At 37.8% G+C, this 19,090-nt stretch overlaps 4 protein-coding genes, 1 long non-coding RNA gene and 1 pseudogene across 6 annotated transcripts; 4 read left to right on the top strand and 2 right to left on the bottom strand.

The window, feature by feature from the left end:
* The first annotated feature begins 680 nt into the window (after positions 1-680).
* Positions 681-7,767, top strand: LOC147521682 (RINT1-like protein MAG2L). The gene is made up of 3 exons (XM_086580704.1): positions 681-967; positions 1,070-3,509; positions 6,136-7,767. Exons 1-2 carry the CDS (start codon positions 883-885, stop codon positions 3,229-3,231), a joined length of 2,247 nt encoding a protein of 748 aa, XP_086436830.1. The 5' UTR covers positions 681-882; the 3' UTR covers positions 3,232-3,509; positions 6,136-7,767.
* Positions 6,149-7,767, top strand: LOC147521683 (F-box only protein 13-like; the record flags this gene model as incomplete). The annotated part of the gene is made up of 1 exon (XM_086566172.1): positions 6,149-7,767. A coding segment is annotated over one exon (1,215 nt), but the record flags the coding sequence as incomplete, so codon positions are not given.
* A 178-nt stretch (positions 7,768-7,945) lies between these two features.
* Positions 7,946-8,897, top strand: LOC147521684 (uncharacterized). The gene is made up of 2 exons (XR_015206415.1): positions 7,946-8,094; positions 8,192-8,897. It is a non-coding gene; the product is annotated as an uncharacterized LOC147521684 (long non-coding RNA).
* A 1,716-nt stretch (positions 8,898-10,613) lies between these two features.
* Positions 10,614-13,977, bottom strand: LOC147521685 (plant cysteine oxidase 3-like). The gene is made up of 5 exons (XM_086580780.1): positions 13,267-13,977; positions 12,344-12,495; positions 12,073-12,226; positions 11,043-11,243; positions 10,614-10,950 (listed from the first exon to the last, which is right to left on the bottom strand). Exons 1-5 carry the CDS (start codon positions 13,376-13,378, stop codon positions 10,823-10,825), a joined length of 747 nt encoding a protein of 248 aa, XP_086436906.1. The 5' UTR covers positions 13,379-13,977; the 3' UTR covers positions 10,614-10,822.
* A 427-nt stretch (positions 13,978-14,404) lies between these two features.
* Positions 14,405-15,412, top strand: LOC147521686 (serine/threonine-protein kinase AFC3 pseudogene; annotated as a pseudogene).
* Positions 15,413-16,675: 1,263 nt separating this feature from the next.
* Positions 16,676-19,078, bottom strand: LOC147521687 (uncharacterized). 2 transcript variants are annotated; one of them, XR_015206378.1, is made up of 3 exons: positions 17,484-17,613; positions 17,097-17,230; positions 16,676-17,006 (listed from the first exon to the last, which is right to left on the bottom strand). XR_015206378.1 is itself a non-coding variant. In XM_086580860.1 (3 exons), exons 1-3 carry the CDS (start codon positions 18,185-18,187, stop codon positions 16,862-16,864), a joined length of 360 nt encoding a protein of 119 aa, XP_086436986.1. In that variant the 5' UTR covers positions 18,188-19,078; the 3' UTR covers positions 16,676-16,861. The 2 variants fall into 2 exon arrangements, 1 of the variants encoding a protein (XP_086436986.1); XM_086580860.1 differs by lacking the exon at positions 17,484-17,613 and adding an exon at positions 18,107-19,078.
* Between the last annotated feature and the right edge of the window lie 12 nt (positions 19,079-19,090).

A 19,090-nucleotide genomic window follows, 5' to 3' on the forward strand; every position in this document is an offset into this window, starting at 1 on the left:
GTTAGTTGACCGAGTCAAACTGTAAGAAAAAAACCCCAAAAAAAAAAAAAAATCAACCTAATTAAATAGTGGAGGTTACCAAAATACCCCTCCACTTCGACACAACGTTATGCTACGTAGTATGCCATCTTTTTCTTTTTCAAATAACCAGCTAAACCTAGGGCTGGAAATGGTACGGGATGCGACCCGAATTTGACCATATCCGAATCCATTTTAATAGATATGGTTTCTATGTTTGTGACTAGAATCCGACCCGAATATCCGAAAACCCAAATCATTTTAACAAAATTTATATTTTGATGCCTAACAATTAATTTATATATGAAAATCATTAAAATAGTGTATTTTTTAGTGTTTTTTAATGAATATCCAAAATCCAAACCGAATCCAGATGGATCCAAATATAGTAAAGAGTTTTGAGTGGGAATCCGACCCGAACCCGCTCCATTTCTAGCCCTGCCTAAACCTACCGAACACAAAAAACCAATCAGAAGAAATATTACGATATTAGGTCTTACCCATTGGTTAAAAAAGAATCATGTGGTACGTTGGTAGTATGATAAGTAACGAACAAACAAGAGTACTAAATACGTTATTATTGGTAAAAAAAAAAAAATAAGATCAGTTACTATTTATCTTTTTTACTATAAAAGAAGAAAAAGAGTTGCAACCTTTTTTTCCAGTAATGGAGTCTTTGCTTGTATTACCAAAGCCAATAACAGGTTTCTCCTCAAACTTGTTAACTTCTTTAGATGAACATTTTAAGACCCAAGATGATTTATATAAAGCTTCATCTGTTTCTACACATATGAAGATAGAGTGTGGAGATTTGGATAGAAACCTCACAACTCTTCAGAAAACTCTTTCTTCACTCATTGCACAATGGGCTTCTCGTTCAAACTCTGCAAAACTGTTCTTCATCAACTCAATATCAAGTTTCGTGACTTTGAGCTCAAGCCATCTTCAGGTTAGTATATTTTTGCTTATATTTCATATAAAGTATGCTTTTTTATTGTTATATATGTGTTTATGAAGTTTGGGTTTAATGTTAATGTATTGTGGATTGTAGATGGAAATGAGAAAGTGGGGTTGAGGAAATGTAAGAGAAGTTTGGGTGAAGAGTTGTCGATTCTAGCTAAGGACTTGCGTCGAATCGGTATGGTTCGTAGTTATGTAGAGACTACTTTGAGTCTGGAAGTACTTGTAGGAGATCTTGAAGATGCAGTTCTTTGTGTAACGAATCAAAAGGCATTGAATGGAACTGATTACAGATGGAAAAATGAGAAAATGATTTTAGCTTGTAGAGCCATGAATGATATTGAGGATGTTTTAACAAGTGTGTTGAAAAATACTTCAAAATGGTGTATGCTTTTGAAGTCAGTTGATGGTCGAGTGGATAAACCATTGGCCGTTCTCCGCTTGCAAGCACTTGCTGATCATAGAATTATTCTGAATTCTATAGGATGGCCACCACCTCTTTTAACATCTGAACTAGAAGGTGAAAATGGTTCAGAATTGCCAAACCCATTGGTTTTAATGCAAGGTGGGACAAAAGAAAGGTACTCTCAGAGCTTTCTAGCTTTATGTTCTTTGCAGCATCTGCACACCCGGAGAGAAGAGCGGAAAAACTTTGATGTTTTAGGGCACAAGAGGGATCATAGGTATGGTCTTTGGACTATTGATGAGTTGGTATCTCCTATTGCATTGAGAACTGAGCACCATTTCTCAAAATGGCATGATCAACCCAAGTTTATTTTTGCTCTTGGGTATAAAGTCACTAGGGATCTTGTGGTTGGGATAGACGACATTTTGCAGCCTTTGATTGATAAAGCAAGGTTGGTTGGCTGTAGTGCAAAGGAAGATTGGGTACTGGCGATGAGTAAAATACTTTCGGCACACTTGAAGAAGAGATTTTTTTCTGTTCTTGTTGAGAGATACGAAGAGAAGAATAGTAAATCAGAAACTATCTATTCATGGCTTCATCTGGTTGACCTTATTATTTCCTTCAATAACAGAATGCATAAACTTGCTGATTTAGGAACTGCACATGTAGCAGGGGAGTCGATAGGGTTTTCAAGAGAGATATCACTTCTGTCAATATTTTGTGATCAGCCAGATTGGCTCAGGATCTGGGCTAAGATAGAGCTTAAGGACGCTCTTAAGAAGCTAAGTTCGGAGTTGGAAAATCCAAAAGCCTGGATGATTAGTAACAAAGTCAAGTCATATACAGAATTGGAGCCCGAATCGTTTATCCTTACTAGTGGGGAAGACCATAATGCACCACCAATAGCAGAAGCTGTTGTGAAGATAACACAAGTAATGATTGAAAGGTGCCAGACTTTGCCAAGCTTCTTACTGCGGATCCAATTTATCAGATCATCTTCCGTAAGATTCCTGTGGCATTTCTTTAATATTTTGCTTCAACGCTGTACAGAAACTATATACATGGCCAGTAATGCAGAGGATGATGCTTCAATGAAAATATGTGAATCAGTTAATGCTGCTAGATACTGTGAATCCATTCTGCGGGAATGGAGTGAAGATGTGAACTTCATGGAGATGAGAATGGCGGAAGATGATAGTAACAGTCAGGTACAAAGTGACCAGGATGATCATTGTTGCTTCTTTTGGGAAGAAGTGAAGTTTTTGATGAAATTAGAAACTGACTGGATCGTGGAGATAATGGCTCATCTTTTGCGACAATTTGACATTTTTTCCTGTGAATACGTTCGGAACAAGGAAAAGTGGGGTTGGAATCTAGAAGATTGTGGTGACTATACACTTTTGGGAACTGCAAACACCGAGTCCTCTGATTTTGTCGAAGCACTGGATACTTTGAGAAACCGGCTCCATCTCTTGAAGACAGGTCTAAACTCGAAAGATTTCTTGTATTTATGGAGAAGCATTGCAGATGGTCTCGACCAATTTATTTTCAGCAGCATTGTCATGGGTGGTGCAACATTTTCCAAGAGGGGGGTAAATCAGTTTTCAACTGATATGCAAGCATTGTTCCTTGTTTTCCAGCCTTTCTGTGTTAGGCCACAAGCATTTTTCCCCTGCATTAGAGATTCCCTGAAATTGTTTAAGCTGGATTTGGAGGATGCAAAGAATTTGCAGTCAGTCTTAGCCAAAGGTGACAAGAGAATGGAAGTACTGCAATCCAGTGGAGTTTCATACATATCTCCTGATCAGGCTGAAAAGATTTTGATGATTAGAAAGTTTGGACCTTGATATGCATAGAATTGCCCAATTGTGACAGTCTGATTAATATTAAACAGATACCACTGCCGCTGGAAAATGTGAGGACCTTCATTCCATGAGAATACCTTTTGCTGCAGCATTCACTTTGGTGGGCAAGTGGGTTCAACACAGTGGTAGAAATGTACAACCTCTAACAAGACTCAAAAGTGGCAAGACCTGCCTCCGAAAAATGTCGTAGATTCCTATACCGTCCAGATACTAAGCCTGCAAACAAGGCCGTGTCTTTGTCTCTTAAATACGAAAGAAAGGTATATTTTTCTCTTATTTGGTTACTAAATCAGAGTTAATTTTTGCTTATTTCCTTTTGGAACTTTGTTTATTTGTTTGCCAACTTTGTTTGTCATCTTAAAAGACGGTCTTGGATTCACTTCTTTACCGATTATACAATGGTTACTGTGTCAATTTCCTATGCTGTGTCCACTTGGTTTACTTGTGTTACTTGTCCTGTATTTTCAGGGTTTAGTTCGGTTTAAACCATGACTTCTAGTGGGCATTGCTAATGCATAGTTCAACTTTATTGCTTTTTCTTAAAAGAGTTGCCAAAATCCTCATAGTTTCTTCTTTATAAATAAGATTATAGCAAATTAGCACAAGCTATATCTGATTGGCAATTTGTCTATGATGTGCGGTAATATGTGTTATGCATTAGGCATGAGTTTTAGAATATACATGACAAGTACATATCAAAAGGAAAATAACCGGAGTTACATGACACATTTCACTAGTTCATAAAAGGAAAATCTGCATTTACGATTTTCCAACACCGGTAGGTAAGATTCTCTCTTTAAGAAATTATCCGTGTCATTTTGTTTCCCCTTTTTATATACCTTTCTATATTCTCCGTAAGCATTTGTGGTCCTAAACCCATCTTCAGAGAAAAGGTACGCCACTCCTCTGTCTTCTTTTCTTTTCTTTCGAGGGTCTGAGTTTTTCTTCATTCCTTTTCCTCTTATTCAGTATTGCTATGTTCATTTATTCCCCTATCCAGTAATATGATAGTAAATTCTGACTTCTTTCTTTTTCTTTGTAGTTTGTCCAATGAAATTATCTTAGCTTATGTACTATTTGATGCATCAAAGTGATTTATTAATTGATTGGTATGTTTCATGAGATTATCCTGAAATAAAATTTTCTCACCGCTATGAAGGGTGTGGTTTCTGAATAACTATATCTGCGATGCTAATCTGTGATTTTGTCATTGTTCTACGAGTCAGTGTGGTGTGCTATTAGTTTACTGGCATGGTTGTATGTGATATGGGGACAATATTGGTCAAGTCACGATTTTTTGTCGATTTATCTGGATTTACTGATTATAATCAACTGGTACATCTTATGCAATCAAAACTGAGAACAGAATATAAGGCAAACTTTGCAAATTTGCCTTATACGCAAATTTTACTATGCAAAGAAGTTGCCTTTTATGAATTTTTCAACTTATTGTTCTCTCCGCTTTTGTCCCATTCATGCATGTCTTGGTTCTTCACTCTTAAAGTCCAAACTTTGATTCTTTGTTTTTGAACAAGCTGTATTCAAACCTCATCATAGTTGGGGTTATCTCTTTCTTGCTTGGATTTAGATTTGCTGTTCTTGAGAGTTGATTCATGGAGATTCTTGTTTCTTTTTGTTCTTTTTTTGCCATTCTTTCTGTGAACTGCTCGTCCGACTAGAATTTTCTATTTCATAAAATTTCGAGTAAAATATCACATCTTTATTAGTTTGCGTCACACTGATCCTTTGAATTTTTGAATTAATGATGTTTGCAGTACTTAATGTATTATTTTGTAGATGATTTGTATACCAATCAAATGCGGTTTGTAAGTGCCTAATAAGGGAAAGAGCATCTTTTTCTTTTGGCATTGTTTATCAGATACTCTGTGTTTATGCTATTTTAAACAAGAAATGGTAAGCTGTTTTACTTTGATATTCTTTATATATCAATATTCCTTTTCCTCCCTTTCACTTTAACTACAACTCCCCTGCTCGTTCTGCATTAATGAAGCTTAGTCCATGCATTGTGTACATGGTTTTATACTATGATTGATGTTGTAGGCCCGGGAGAGTTTGGGTCCCTGTTTTTCAAAATGTAAAATTTAGAAATTGAGAATTCCATCTCAACCATGAGTGTGTGTTTCCTGCTATGCTCCTGTTCGTTTCAGACTAACCTCTGATAATGGAAGTAACAAACTCAGATGACTTCAGAAAAAATATGAAAGACAAGTTGCAGGTAATTAATAGCAAACAGGATCTGTACTTGCAAACTAAGTAGGCTCTGAGTATATGCTGTCTAAATAAGTAATAATTTGAGAATGTTTACAAACAAACTATCTATGCTCAGCTCACCTGTCATATAGGTAGATACTTGCGTGTTGTGGATGAGATGTATTTGTGAAATGTGGTTTGTGGTTTGTCATATAGTGTCTTTTTTCGACTGCAATGCTTGCCACAAAAATTTGGTCCGAAAATCTGCAATGATTTGGGGAAAATATATAAATTAAGTCGAGTTACTATCTGATCAGTCTCCCATAAAGTTGAGATTGTTGCAAATGATTCACACAAAAGTTAATTTAGTATACCAAATAGGGTTAATGCTTAGCTATTAGTACCAGACATGGCCAGAAACAAGATGAAGGGAGTCTAAGAACTTCCATACCACACAACACACTCGACTGTCCGTTTTATTTTGTTCCGAGTTCAATTTTAAACCTTCTATGTCGTGGTTTCTACTGCATATGGTTAGATGGCTGTATCCTCCAACTGAATAATAGTGCTTATTGAAGAGTAAACTGTGGTTCTTTATTACTTCTGTTTTACTAGATTAGATTCTTTGTTTATATCTATCTAGTTTCTAATTCTCTAGGGCGTTTTATGATGCAGCTGTATTTGAATTAAAGTGAGGGCTAGAAGAGATAGCTTATGGCGATTAAGGATTCCGGCCCTAGCCAACCAAGACCCATGGAGAAAAGTTGACAATGCAATTGTTGAGAGCATATTGGCTCGCCTTCCTGTGGCTGACTTTTTCCGTTGTCAAGCTGTCTGTAGGAGGTGGGAATCAGTTATTTGCTCTCCTACGTTTAAGAAAGCCACCAAGGAGTTCTCCAATCGCCTTCCTTGGTTTTTTATGCTTGGGATTAAGTTCCCTTCTAATGTAGTATATGACATGGAAGTGGATAAATGGCGCCACATTTGCCTACAGATCCACTCAGATGCTGGAATACCATCAATCCCACTGGCAGCCTCAAATGGTCTTATGTGCTGCGTATCGAGAACGGGCATGCTCTTTGTTTGCAATCCATTAAATGGGTCTGCACGTAACATCGATGTGGTTTTTGGAACTGAGTGGTTTAAGGCAATAACAATGCATGCTAGAGGATCATCTTATGAAGTTTGTGAGATTTGTTGGATGGTAAATTTTCTTTACATGCGCATATACTCGTCATTGTCCAATAATTGGACGGAATTTCCTTTGACAGTAATCTGCTTTGACCCTAACTATGTCGAAAGCAACAACCTCGTTGCGGGAAACATGTTGCATGCTGGAGAAATGTTGTTGCCAGCTCACAGAATTAATGTTGAGTGGGCACCTACAAGGGAAATAGAAGGTGTCACAACATTTAATAGTTCTGGAGACTTGATGGTTTACTACCTTGAGCCAAGTGGTCAACTAGTTGGTTGCAACACCAACAAGAAGATTGCAATTATTTACCCTCCTCCGGTCATTCATGGACAAGCTTGCTCTTTTGACTTGGCAGAATGCCATGGTCGTATTCTTATTTTGTTGCTGATGGAAGAGAACAGAGCAGAGACTCTTCGAGTTTGGGAGTTTCATTGCCAGGAGAAGAGGTGGAATAATATAGCAGCTATGCCCCTAGAGATGTCTCAAGGCTACAATGGCCTGAACACTGAAATTACCTGCACTGGATGTGGAGATTATATCATGGTTTGTCTGAGCTCAATGGAGTACAATTTTACTATGACCGTGGTGTTTAATATCGTGGAGAATACTTGGAAGGAGCTTCCTGCGTGTTTGGATCCTAATTGTGGACATCCGAAGAGGTTATTATCAGCCTTCTCCTTTGTCCCGAACATTGAAGATAGGGCCTAGGGGAACTGCTTAATTGGGTATCACCTTTCAGTCTAGTTTCAGGTGTGTTAGCTTGGAGTGAGTTTAAGTGAATAAATGTGTCTGGTGTTTTTCTAAGCAACTTATAGGATTTAAGAAGCATTAGTAAGACATACTAAATTTGTATTCGTGTGTAATCTTGGGGCCATTTGTTCATTTCCATATTTGGTTGGAGCTGCAGTAAGGTTATGAAGTAATGTTGTCATTGCAAGCGTATGCAAGTATAGCAGTCATGTTATGAACTTATTCTTCATAGGTGCCCTCTGATTCCATAGGCCTACTTTTTGTAGTATGTGTTCAGTAAATTACTGCTAGAACCCTCTATTTGGATATTGCTGAGACATTGAACTAATGAATATATGAGGGTCCCTGTTTATGGCTTGAAATTGTCTGTTTTTGTTATTTTGTTTTCCCCTTCTTTTGTTGTCAATTACATTTCTCCTTAATATTAATTGCTTTGGTTGCCCCTTAAGCTAAAGATCTCTTCAGCAAACTAGAAATGGTTTTGATATATATGCTGGAATGTAAAATGGTCTATGTTTATTGCAGTGCAACGTCGGCTGATATTTGTACGTAACTAAAATTATATGGTGATTACTCCAAACCGATCCGAGATTTTTTAAGTAAATAACTAAAAAATGCCTGGTGGGCTGTCAGGAGTCAGTACTCCATGGTGACAGTTACTTGAAGGGAGGGGAACACCATGTTTCTCTGTAAGTCTGCTTTCGAATTTAAATAGCTGCTAAACTCCCTGTTGATCATAATCAATATTAATAATCTTATAATCTTATATTGAACTTAATAACGTAGGTGCCAGGCCCGGTGCGGACACTTGAACTTGCCGTAAATCAGATTAGCTTAAAGATTGCTTTGGGGCGACATCTATAATTGTTATATAAAACGAAACCATGTGAAGGTAAAAATCAGTTTTTAATCAGGTGACATGGGTTGTAACAGCATTAAAATTATCCTCAATTACACACAAAATTTGACTCCATTGACTGAATAAGTCATCGTGAACTCCATATAAACAATTTCAACTTGATCACTGCTTATGAGCGGCCCTTCAGACTCTCAGACTGTGAGACAGCACACAAAACAATGGCAAACCGTGGTTGCATCAATGGAACCTTAGATGGATCCAAGTATTCTTCACCTGTGCCGGTTATTGGCTTATATATAGCCGGAGCTTCTTTCTTTTGCGTGCTATCTATGCTCAATGATGTTGTACGTGGATTTCGTAATGAGAAGCACTGGATATCGTGTAAGTTATTCGGACTTAAATCTTTTGCTCTGAGTATGCTTTCAATTGCAGCTAAACTTCCCGTCGATCTAACGATTCCAATGCCCAGGATCAATTTGCTAAACTTAGCGGGGCTGCCTTGGTGCGCATTTGTATGGGCTTTCTCATGCCTTCTATAGGATTGAACGATGAGTCTGAATTTCTAGCTTACAAATTTATTGGCGTTGAGAATATTCGTGATAAATACAGATATACACTGGTGGTTCATGTTGCTATTGCTCATATGATGTTTAATGTTTTGGTACGTTTCTTCATATACTAGGTCATAAGAGATCGCAATAAAGATCTCTTAGCAAAAGGGAATAGTAGCATGTTTGAACGATTGAAACTTTGTTACTTATACGCTTATTCTTCTAGTCCACAATTTGAACTAAGCATGCACCCAACCTAATGAACCTATGCTGGCCGTTAGCACAATATGCCTTGTGTGTTCATTCCTCTTACTACTAGTTACATTTAGAACTTTTATTTTGAGGCGGCTGCATCTCTGCTCACGGATTTCTGATTATGAGTGGTCCATACCAATAATAATTGTCACCCAGATTCTCGCTGTCGTTGTAGGAACTTGGGCAATTTTGTTTAGATGGTTTACACAGTTTGTGAGATTGTAGAATCTGTCATTGATGATGCTAATGTGAGAAAAAGGAATCAAACAGTGGGTATGGGGGGAACTGTCCATAGATTGCAGAGGTTCTTTGCATCTCTATTACTCTATTCAACAGGACAGTCTTGATAGTTCAATTGTTGGTCGTTAGTTCGTTACCCCATCTTTGCTAGTGCGTTACATTTTTGGTGTATACAAACACGATGAATTGGAATATTTCGATGATCTCACTCAAGAATGTGTAATCTCGGCCAGGTCTTACGTAGTACGTAAATGTTTGTTGACATGACGCATGCATGTTTTACTCAACTACCGATTGCTATATTTAAAGGTTTGAACGAGAGAGGATAAAACTAGCCATGAAATCCCTCTTTAAAATCGAATCTTTGGAGGCTCAAATTCAGTGGTCGTTTCCTCCAGGATCTGATATCTCAAGCTTCATAACTAATGAAACTGCACTTGCAAGACTTCAGGAGGTTGTTCGGTTGTTCCCAGAGGTCCTGAGTTAGAGCTCATACAAGGGGAAGAAGGGGTCTAAGGTAAAATAACAAGACGAACCTCCTGATGCACAGAACCAAATTGAGGTACGTGAGGAAGACAAAATTGCTGTCAGTGATGATCTTCATCAAGGTATTGAAGATGCTAATCACAATGTTCTCATCGTTGATGCTGTTTTCAATAAGTCATGGTGGATGAAGTTTATAACCTGTGAGATGTGAGAGCTTAACAATAACAGCAATGGTGTAAACACTGTTTATTGAATGAGAGAGTAGCAGCTCTAAATACAAGCTAGTGAAGTAAAACTAACGCCACTAAATCAGAAACTACTAAGCCACTCTTCAATGCATGACCATGACCATAACAATAGCAACTACCTAGACTCAGTCAACAACTAACAAACTCAACAGGCAACTCAACCGACATAAGCTTGGCATATGTTTAAGTGCATAAGCATAGGCTTATTCTAACTTTTTAAATCCTAACATAAGTTGTATTCATTTGTTCATGTATCCTAGCTTCCAAGTTTTTGTCTGTAAAAGGATGAGAACTAAAATGACGAAAGCACTCGCTAATTTGTAATTTGAAAGTTATTTGAGTGTCTTCCCCTGATGGTAGAATTGGCAGCGGAATGTCCATGGGACATGAAGTTCCATACGACCATAACTCAGATTCTCAGCTCCCCACAGATAGGGCCGTAGGGGGTCAGTTGCATCACAAAGGGGCACTGTATATTAAGAGACCTTTTAATCCATTGTATTAATCCCTGCACCACAAAAGGGCACGATGTGCACATCAAGTTCCTTTTTTCAAGTTAACAAGGCACAGAAACACAAGAATTTCCTCCTGTATATCAAGGTGACATGCATCGTATACTCAAACTATAGATCACAGCTTCAAATGCTTGTAATTACTGATCATTTGTCGACACTGCAAAGTTTCAGCTTGCAAAACTGAGCATTACAACTGTGATATTCAAATCTAAAATAGCCTGCCTTGGGAAACACAGATAACTGACTGACCAACTTGATGAACTCTAAACTTGAAGAGCTGGACCAATATATTTTCCTGGTCGCATATAGAGACCTTCTGGTGTATCTATTTCCTTCAGCCACACATACTCTTCTTCCTTCACATTGTAATTTTCAGATTCTTTCTCCCCTGCTGTTAGTGTTACAATCGACTTAAAAAGTTAGACGTTAATACAACCTCAAGATGATGTTAGGAAAAGTGACTTTAGGCAATATTGTACTTACAGAAGCTAGAATATGGATAGTCATGGTAGTAGGTGCATTTCCTTCCAGCAGCGTCCAGGTAGGGAGGAGCAAGGATGTCAAGAACAGCACATGAACTGACAGCAGTGAAGCAATGTATATTACCCCCATGCTTGGGGAATAATGCCGAGGTCTCACATGGGGCTGTTAAAACTTTGTCCACAACCAACTTTGCTAATCTCACTGCATTTAGAAAGGAAACTTTCACTTAGACCAAGACCATCGATCCAATTTACAAAGCAAAAATGAGCTACTGGTATGGCAGTGATTCTATCTAGCTTCCAAGAGGACCAATGGGTACATTGACACGTAGTCCCTCCAAGGGTGATGAAGCCTCTATCTTATCTCTATGGCAACAATTTCTAGGACTCCACAGTTCATACAAGCTAGTAAATCAACTTCATCTAGTTGATCACTAAAATCTAATTCAAATCGTCCTAGAAGTCTGTTAAAAACATGAGAAGAGATAAATCATTGTGTGCGTTCATGAAATGATGAATCCACTACATAGTATCACGCAACAGAACTGCACTGTCCCACAAATTTAAACAAAACATGAGTTTTGGCATGAGACTGGTGTTTCTAACAAAAAAGGGAAAACAGAAAAGAAAAGAATAAACTGTCTGAGAGTACCAGCTGAGCATTACTAGAATTTGCTCAACCCATGGCCCAAAATAGTGCAGAAAACCTCCTAGACCGAAACACCCTAAAAATCTCGTTGAAAAATGAGAGTCTTCTATCTCTCTTTTCTTTATACACATCAGCCAATTTTTTGATAGGGAAAAGAAAGATAACTACAATCTCAAGTATGTGATGGGAAATGACTACCACTATGAACCATGCCAAAATAAGTCCATACTCTTTGTTTCAAAAATTTCAGTAGAAAGGAGGATACAGTCACAGGCTTGGAACTCACACGTTGTTTCGAGCACCTACAAAGTGCAAACTTATTTTCATATTCCTGATATTCTTAGAAGTTGCTTCAGATAGTTAAGCTGAAGTTTGTGTCTACCTTGAGAGCCGCTGGTCTTTTTTATGCAGGCAGGTTCAACCCAGTCATATCCTTTCACATGCATGGAACCATAAAGTATCTTGCTCAAAACAGTCATTCCTGGATGGTCATGGAGTGGAATTACTGATGAAGTTGGCAAGCAGAACATACACATCTGCATAGCATATTATTACTTGATTACCAAGTCCACAACAATTCTCATGACTTGAACAACATTTTCCTATTAAGCTACAAATTACAAGAAAATTAATCATGAAGTAGCTGAACTTGCCGTAAAACTCTCGCAGTCATGGATGTCCAAGTATGTAATTGGTTGAGCCCATCTAGCCATTCTGTTGAACTGGTTGAAACCAAAGAAACCATGTCCTCGATCATCGTCTAAATTATTCGCTTTAAGCCCAACATCAGCTGGACCAATAGTATCTACAGAGAATAAATCACACCCGAGCATTAATAAAAATCCTTCACCTTAATCATCTATCTAATAAGATAGGGTTTTTTTTCTCACTAAAAGACAAAATAACAAACAAAGGACGGTCCAGATCGAATCTAGAACCTGTGCTCTTATTTTCTCTGATACGTGTTGGCAGCTATTAACTAAATGTGCCGCAAAGTTGATCCATGAGCCGGCTGTAACGCCAACAGGTCAACAGTTCGAGTCGCTTTAACATCATTTTGTGTTTTGTTTTGTTTATTGCAACAACATAAAATTGATTAAAACAAATATTGCTATTGGGGTGAATCAAACTCGGGAACCAGTTCCCAAAGGCTAGCAGTCAAACCAGTGTGTTGAATACTCACTGATGCAAACATCTTGGAGTAAAATCATCCTATTCGTTGTCTTAGAATTTACTCATGGAGGTATTGAATGCATGCCCAAACATGATTGCAACCAGTGCCAAAGGCCTTTAATGCATAGGTGAAACGTGCCAAAGGCATGCCGGTGAGTGTCTTTAAGACACGGGGCATATTCTAGTTAACAATAGGGGGGAGGAAAAGTCGTTTTCTTTCCTTGAAATAAGAATGATAAGTGATCTTAAAACCTGTTCTTGACCATTCCCAAGACTAAATTTCTTCAAATTATAAGACAAAATGAATAAGAATCAATAAAAAAGTGAAATTTAAGTTAAAACTACAAAAGAAGAAGATAATAAAGAGTGTTAAAGAAAGAAAGAAGTGAAGGGTAATACATACTAAGAAGAAAGCAAAGTTTCTGGATTGGTTGTGCAGAAGGAGAAAGTGTTGGAGTAGTGAATGTCTTCTTGCAAAGATCGTAAAGAGCTTGAACTGGAGATATCTTCGTCATGCTAGTGTGATTTTTTTTTGTTAATCTCTCATTTTCGCTTCCAAGGCCTTCTTCACTTATGAGCCTTGTGTTAAAGGTGAATCTTTCGTGTCCAACCTCCAACCCAACTTCTGGCCCAATAATCAGATGATGGTTTGGATTTTGGAATGTCCCTTTACCAGGTTAGCAATTAGGAGTGATTTTTTGCTCCCAGTATTGGTTCCTCCAAGTGCTCCAAAGGAATTTTGAGCCATACGCGTCTTATCTTTTTCACAAAAAGAGGGAAATTATAACTGTCACAAAATCCTCAAAATTTCCAATTTTACTAATTTGTCTCTCATAATGAAAATTAAAAGAAGAAATAAAAAAAAATGTAAAATAGAATAAACCAACAAACGTATTTTCTTTTTCATCTTTTTTCCCGCAAAAACGTGTTAATTACAATAATATCATCTTCTTGTTAGCTTGTTATTAATGCATCCATAGTGTTTTTCTTAGGGACAAACTAATAAAATTTGGAATTTTGAGGATTTTGTGCCAAGTGTAACTACTCTTTTTTTGTGGAAAAAATGAAATGTGTGGCTGATAATTCCCTTGGAACGCTTGGAGGAACCAAGCTGGGAGCAAAAAATCACTCAGCAATTAGTTGCAGTCATGCAGACCACCTCCAAGTGTTGTGGGCTGAAGGCATGTCAAGCGGTTCAATTTCCCAATTGGGATTGGACTCAAAACTTCAAAAGTGTCAAAACCGGATCCGTAATGCTTTCCTAATTGGGTTTGGTTTCCATTTCAAACTCCAACTATTATTTTCAAAAACTTTCCCTATATAAGTAGAAAGAAGGCCCGACGTAAATCACTTGTCGCATTACAGTAGACGACTCACGAGAGTATTTCAGGAGATCACGTACAGACTCTATTGTTCCTAAAAATTATTTTTATTTGAGACCGTTGTCTCAAAAAATTTACGTTCTCTCCACTTTACAAGTAAGTTTTTGCATACAAGATATGGATAGTCAATCTAGAAAAAGAACACGTTCGGGTGAAGATGGTAAAGGTCATTATGATTTTAATCTTGGAGAAAATCTGACTGAAAGATATAAAATCCTGGACAAGATGGGTGAAGGTACGTTTGGGCAAGTTTTAGAGTGTTGGGATCGTGAAAGGCAAGATTATGTAGCAGTTAAGGTTGTTCGTAGTATTCCTAAATACCGGGATGCGGCCATGATGGAAATTAATATACTTGAGTTTCTTGGTAAGCATGAAGACAGTGATATGCATTGTGTCCAGATTCGATATTGGTTTGAATATAACAACCATGTATGTATTGTTTTTGAGAAGCTTGGGCCAAGTTTATATGATTTCCAACGTAAAAACAGTCATTGTCCATATCATATAGATCTTGTTAAGGAGTTTGGGCGTCAACTTTTGGAGTCTGTAGCATACGTGCATGATTTGAAACTTGTTCATACAGATTTGAAGCCAGAGAATATCCTGCTCGTGTCTTCTGAGTATGTTAGGATTTCTTCCCGTTATAATGGATGGTGGGAACCAAAGGAGAGTGAGATAAAGCTAATTGATTTTGGTAGTTCTATATTTGAGGATGAACACCATACTTCTATTGTTTCGACAAGGCAATATCGTGCGCCGGAGGTGATTTTAGGATTAGGATGGAGTTATCCTTGTGATATATGGAGTGTCGGTTGCATACTTTTCGAGTTGTGCACTGGAAAATCGTTGTTCAATACACATGATAACTTGGAACATCTAGCTATGATGGAAAGGGTGTTGGGACCTCTACCAACGCACATGGCAGAAAGAGCTAGTCAAGGTGGTGCTAAGAAGTATTTCAAGAGGGAGAGGTTGAACTGGCCTGAAGGAGCAGTTTCAAGAGAGAGTATTAAAACTGTAAAAGAACTTGATTATCTAGAAGTTCTGGTTGACGAACATGTTCGACACCATAGAACCTTTATAAACTTATTGTACAAATTGTTGGACATTGATCAATCAGAACGTATTACAGCTCGCCAAGCGCTTGAGCATCCTTTCTTTCACTAAACCAAACTTAATTCTCTAAAAGGATTTATCCTCCATATTGATTTGGAGTGCACAACCTTGGTATAGGAATATAGGATGAAACGTTATATGATGGCAAGCCACTCTAAACTATTTGGAGTCGGTTTTTGATTTTTTGATTTTTGTTTTGTTGGTTTTTTTTGTTAGGTGTAGGCAGTTTTTTTAAATCTTTTAGTACTAGAATGGTGTTACGTACTCATTCCAGAAGATTTCCCACTACAGCAATGTACAATGTGGATGGTACTTAAATGGCCGCAAATCTCAACAAACTTCCTGAAACAATACGAGAATGGTTGTTTAAGTTGGATTTTCAACAAATACTCTTGTGGTATAGTTGTAAGATGACATTACAGTACTTTAATTTCTTCTAACAAGATCAGAGGAGTATGTGTCAGGTTTTGGATATTTTACATTGTTCATTGCGTGCAAAGGTCACATATTATTTCCTGTTGAAGACTTATGTTGGGTGTTAAGTTATCTTATGAATGTAGATTAGGGACTATCTTACATTTAGCATTTATCTCTTTTTTTGCTTTCGATATTTTCAGAAAAAGTAACTGTGATCCAATTCTCATAGCTGAAATAAAAATGAACAATGGAATTTTAGGCGATACTTAATGAGGGAGCTTTATGTGATGCTAAGTTGCTGCTAATTGCTAAGTGGTTTGGTACCTATGCCCACAAACTAATAATTACGCTCTGCATGTTTTACTTGTAAACTTTTCCATGTAAATTTTAGCTTGCAGCCTTGCACAATGGATAGTTTTGAACTAGAACAGGACTGTTTCAAGTTATACTCTTTATACCTCTAAAGTCGTTCGTAAAGCCTAGCAATTACAAGTTGCATGTAAAACTTTGCAGTTCTGAAAAGGCAGCAAAGCTAGCTTTCACCGAATGTGCATCCCCTTTGTGGATTGTAGCGGTGAAACACCTACCAACCACTTGAAACATGCTCTGTTTCAGTCCAATACGACCTGGAAATAGTTGCTGATAACCAAACACAGCCCATATCGACATTGCTGATAGGTCAGATTCCCCAAAAGTTAGATATTATCAGAAAAACAATCAAATTCCAAGAATTTTGTCGAATCGAATTGTTGGTATCAGTTATTATGAGACATCTTGACATGTGAAATACTTTACATGCATTAAATAATAAATTCATATATTCTACAGCTAGGAATAAACTTCCAACTCGACAGTAGTGTGGAGTGTGGACAACGTTTTCTAGTTCAAACTTGTGAGAGTACAAAAGTATGTTGCATTATAGTTGTTTGTAATAATCCAATAAATCTATCCTACTTCATTCACTAATAATCTAATATCACTGGTACCTCCCTAGTTTACATATTTATCTTCTGCCTCCCAATATACATGTATACACCTAAACCTGTATTCACCTGCACGTGTATCTTTTCTTGGTTATAATTCCTAAAACCTCAGATTTTCAGCAGGATAAATGCCACCAGTCCTGTCCCTAGGTTCTGTAGTTTTTCTGGATGTCCCCCAATTGTTTGTCTTCCCAACTTGTGTCGAAGGTACACTTGTCTCATTGATTTTCTCTCTACCATTGGTCCTGTAACAAAGAATGAGAAGAATCCATGTGACTACAATATAAAAGAAAGGGTAGGTAGTTTAGAGAAGAAGATCAGAAGCTTGAACGTACCTGATGTGAAATAAGAGGAAAAACACTCCTACAAGCGGCATCCCCCCAGCAACTGTCTTCAAAAGTATTTTTCTGGGTGGCTTACAATCTGATGCTCCAACAACTCTCCCCACTTGTTCAAGTTTTACCTCCTCCTGCAGTGCACCACAAGTTCTCTTTACATCAAGGAATTTCAGCACGCACAGTTGTAGATATAAAATCTTTTCAGGAATTAGGGTCTCCCCCCCAACTAGATGGCCAATTAGGGTCTCCCCCCAACCCCCCAATACACACAAAAAAAACACGGTCAACCCAAGTTGACTTTTTGTGTGTGTACTTGGGGGGAGACCCTAATTGACTCATCTAGTGGGGTGATACTAGTTAACCCTAAAACAAATAAAAACAAACCTAGTGTCACAAGAACAAAAAATCTTTTTTCATGAAAGGATGCACGATAGTGTTTGGGACACAGTAATGAAATTTTTTAGTTGTCGAACAGATATATGGTTGAATAGGAATCCGACTGCAAAGATATTAAGAAATATAAGTTAATCACCAAAACTAACTTGAAAAGCCTAGCAGGGTAGCAGTATGTATACAATGATTACGCAGTCTTGGCTCTGAAACTTACATAGACGCAACTATGCAAATTCTACAAAGTGACGGAACTTTGAGGCTAATCTCCATTCTTAAAAACGAGAACGAGTCAAGTTCGCAAGCAAGCAAGCTCTGCATAAGGCACCGAACAAGACAAGTTGTTCCATAACCAGCTCAAACTACAACTTGGACCAAATATTTTCTGTTCACTTGTATAAGTTAACATATAAAACATGCTGTACATACACCCTTATAATTAGGCCGACTATTGTGATGTAATGACTTTTATCTCAGACAGTTTGCATAAATATGATCGATCACCTAATGCTGAAACTGCTTTCCTGTAGTCCACACAGTTTCACTAACTACAACCCAGTAACCCCCCCTTCCTACCTGTGCAATTTCAATAAAAACGCAGTTCATTGGCAACTCACCTTATTTTTAGCCACACAAGCAATATATTCGTTATGATTTGTACATGCTGGATATCCTGTTGTCACTTCATTTTCAACCATAAGATGCCGGTCACTTTGAACTTATTGGCAAACATTTGAACCTGTACATGTTACACTGGGATTGTTCTCTTGTGTTTGCATGCAAGGGAACAAGGCAATACCACCACCAAGATAAGTAACAGAGACGTCCACATTAATCACACTCGGCACATAAGTATCACGGTCACTGCACTTTTCTTCTCTAGTTGCCACTATACTAGCATTCAAACCTTCACTAGTAGATACTCTCAGGTCCTCTCTTACATCTGTGTTTGGTCCCTTTACATCGGAACCAGAATCCTTAACATTGTCTAGTGGAGGGTAAGTGAAATTTGTGCCATCTAATACCCTATAAACTCTAATAGGAGATTGACAAGTATAACTAGCAGATGTCCTATGTGGTGTATCAAATTTAGAAGCTTTGAGACCATTACTTCCATGTGATATTATTTCCAACTGACATTCTTCGGTTAAAAGAGGTTTGGTGGGATCAATTTCCTCCAAGTTTAAGTGAATCTGTCGCTTATCAGTATTCACTGTTGAGTCCACTGGAGTGTGATATTCAACTCTCTTCTGATGCTGTGGAAGTACTATATAGGGTTTGCTGAAAGCATGCTTTCCTTCAAACGTGATCTCCAAATTGGTGTCGTCCAGATCACATAACTCAGAAGAGGCTGAACTGGCATCTTCAAGTTCCTCGGAAGCTACCCTCCCAAGCTGAGATGTTGTGGTCTTGTAAATTGAGTGTGGTTCATGAAAAGTTGCTTCCCTGTGTAAATTATATGCAAACTCATTTTCACATTGATTCAGTGCAGAATATTCATCACTTTGAGGACCACGGTAACTTAGAGCTCTTTTTACTGCTTCCTTGTTCCCAGACAAAATCCTTGCATTTATCTGACAATCAAGGCCTGAAGGGGATAG

The sequence above is a fragment of the Coptis chinensis genome, chromosome 1 (genome assembly GCF_015680905.1).
Source record: "Coptis chinensis isolate HL-2020 chromosome 1, ASM1568090v1, whole genome shotgun sequence".
In the NCBI taxonomy this organism is placed as follows: Eukaryota; Viridiplantae; Streptophyta; class Magnoliopsida; order Ranunculales; family Ranunculaceae; genus Coptis; species Coptis chinensis.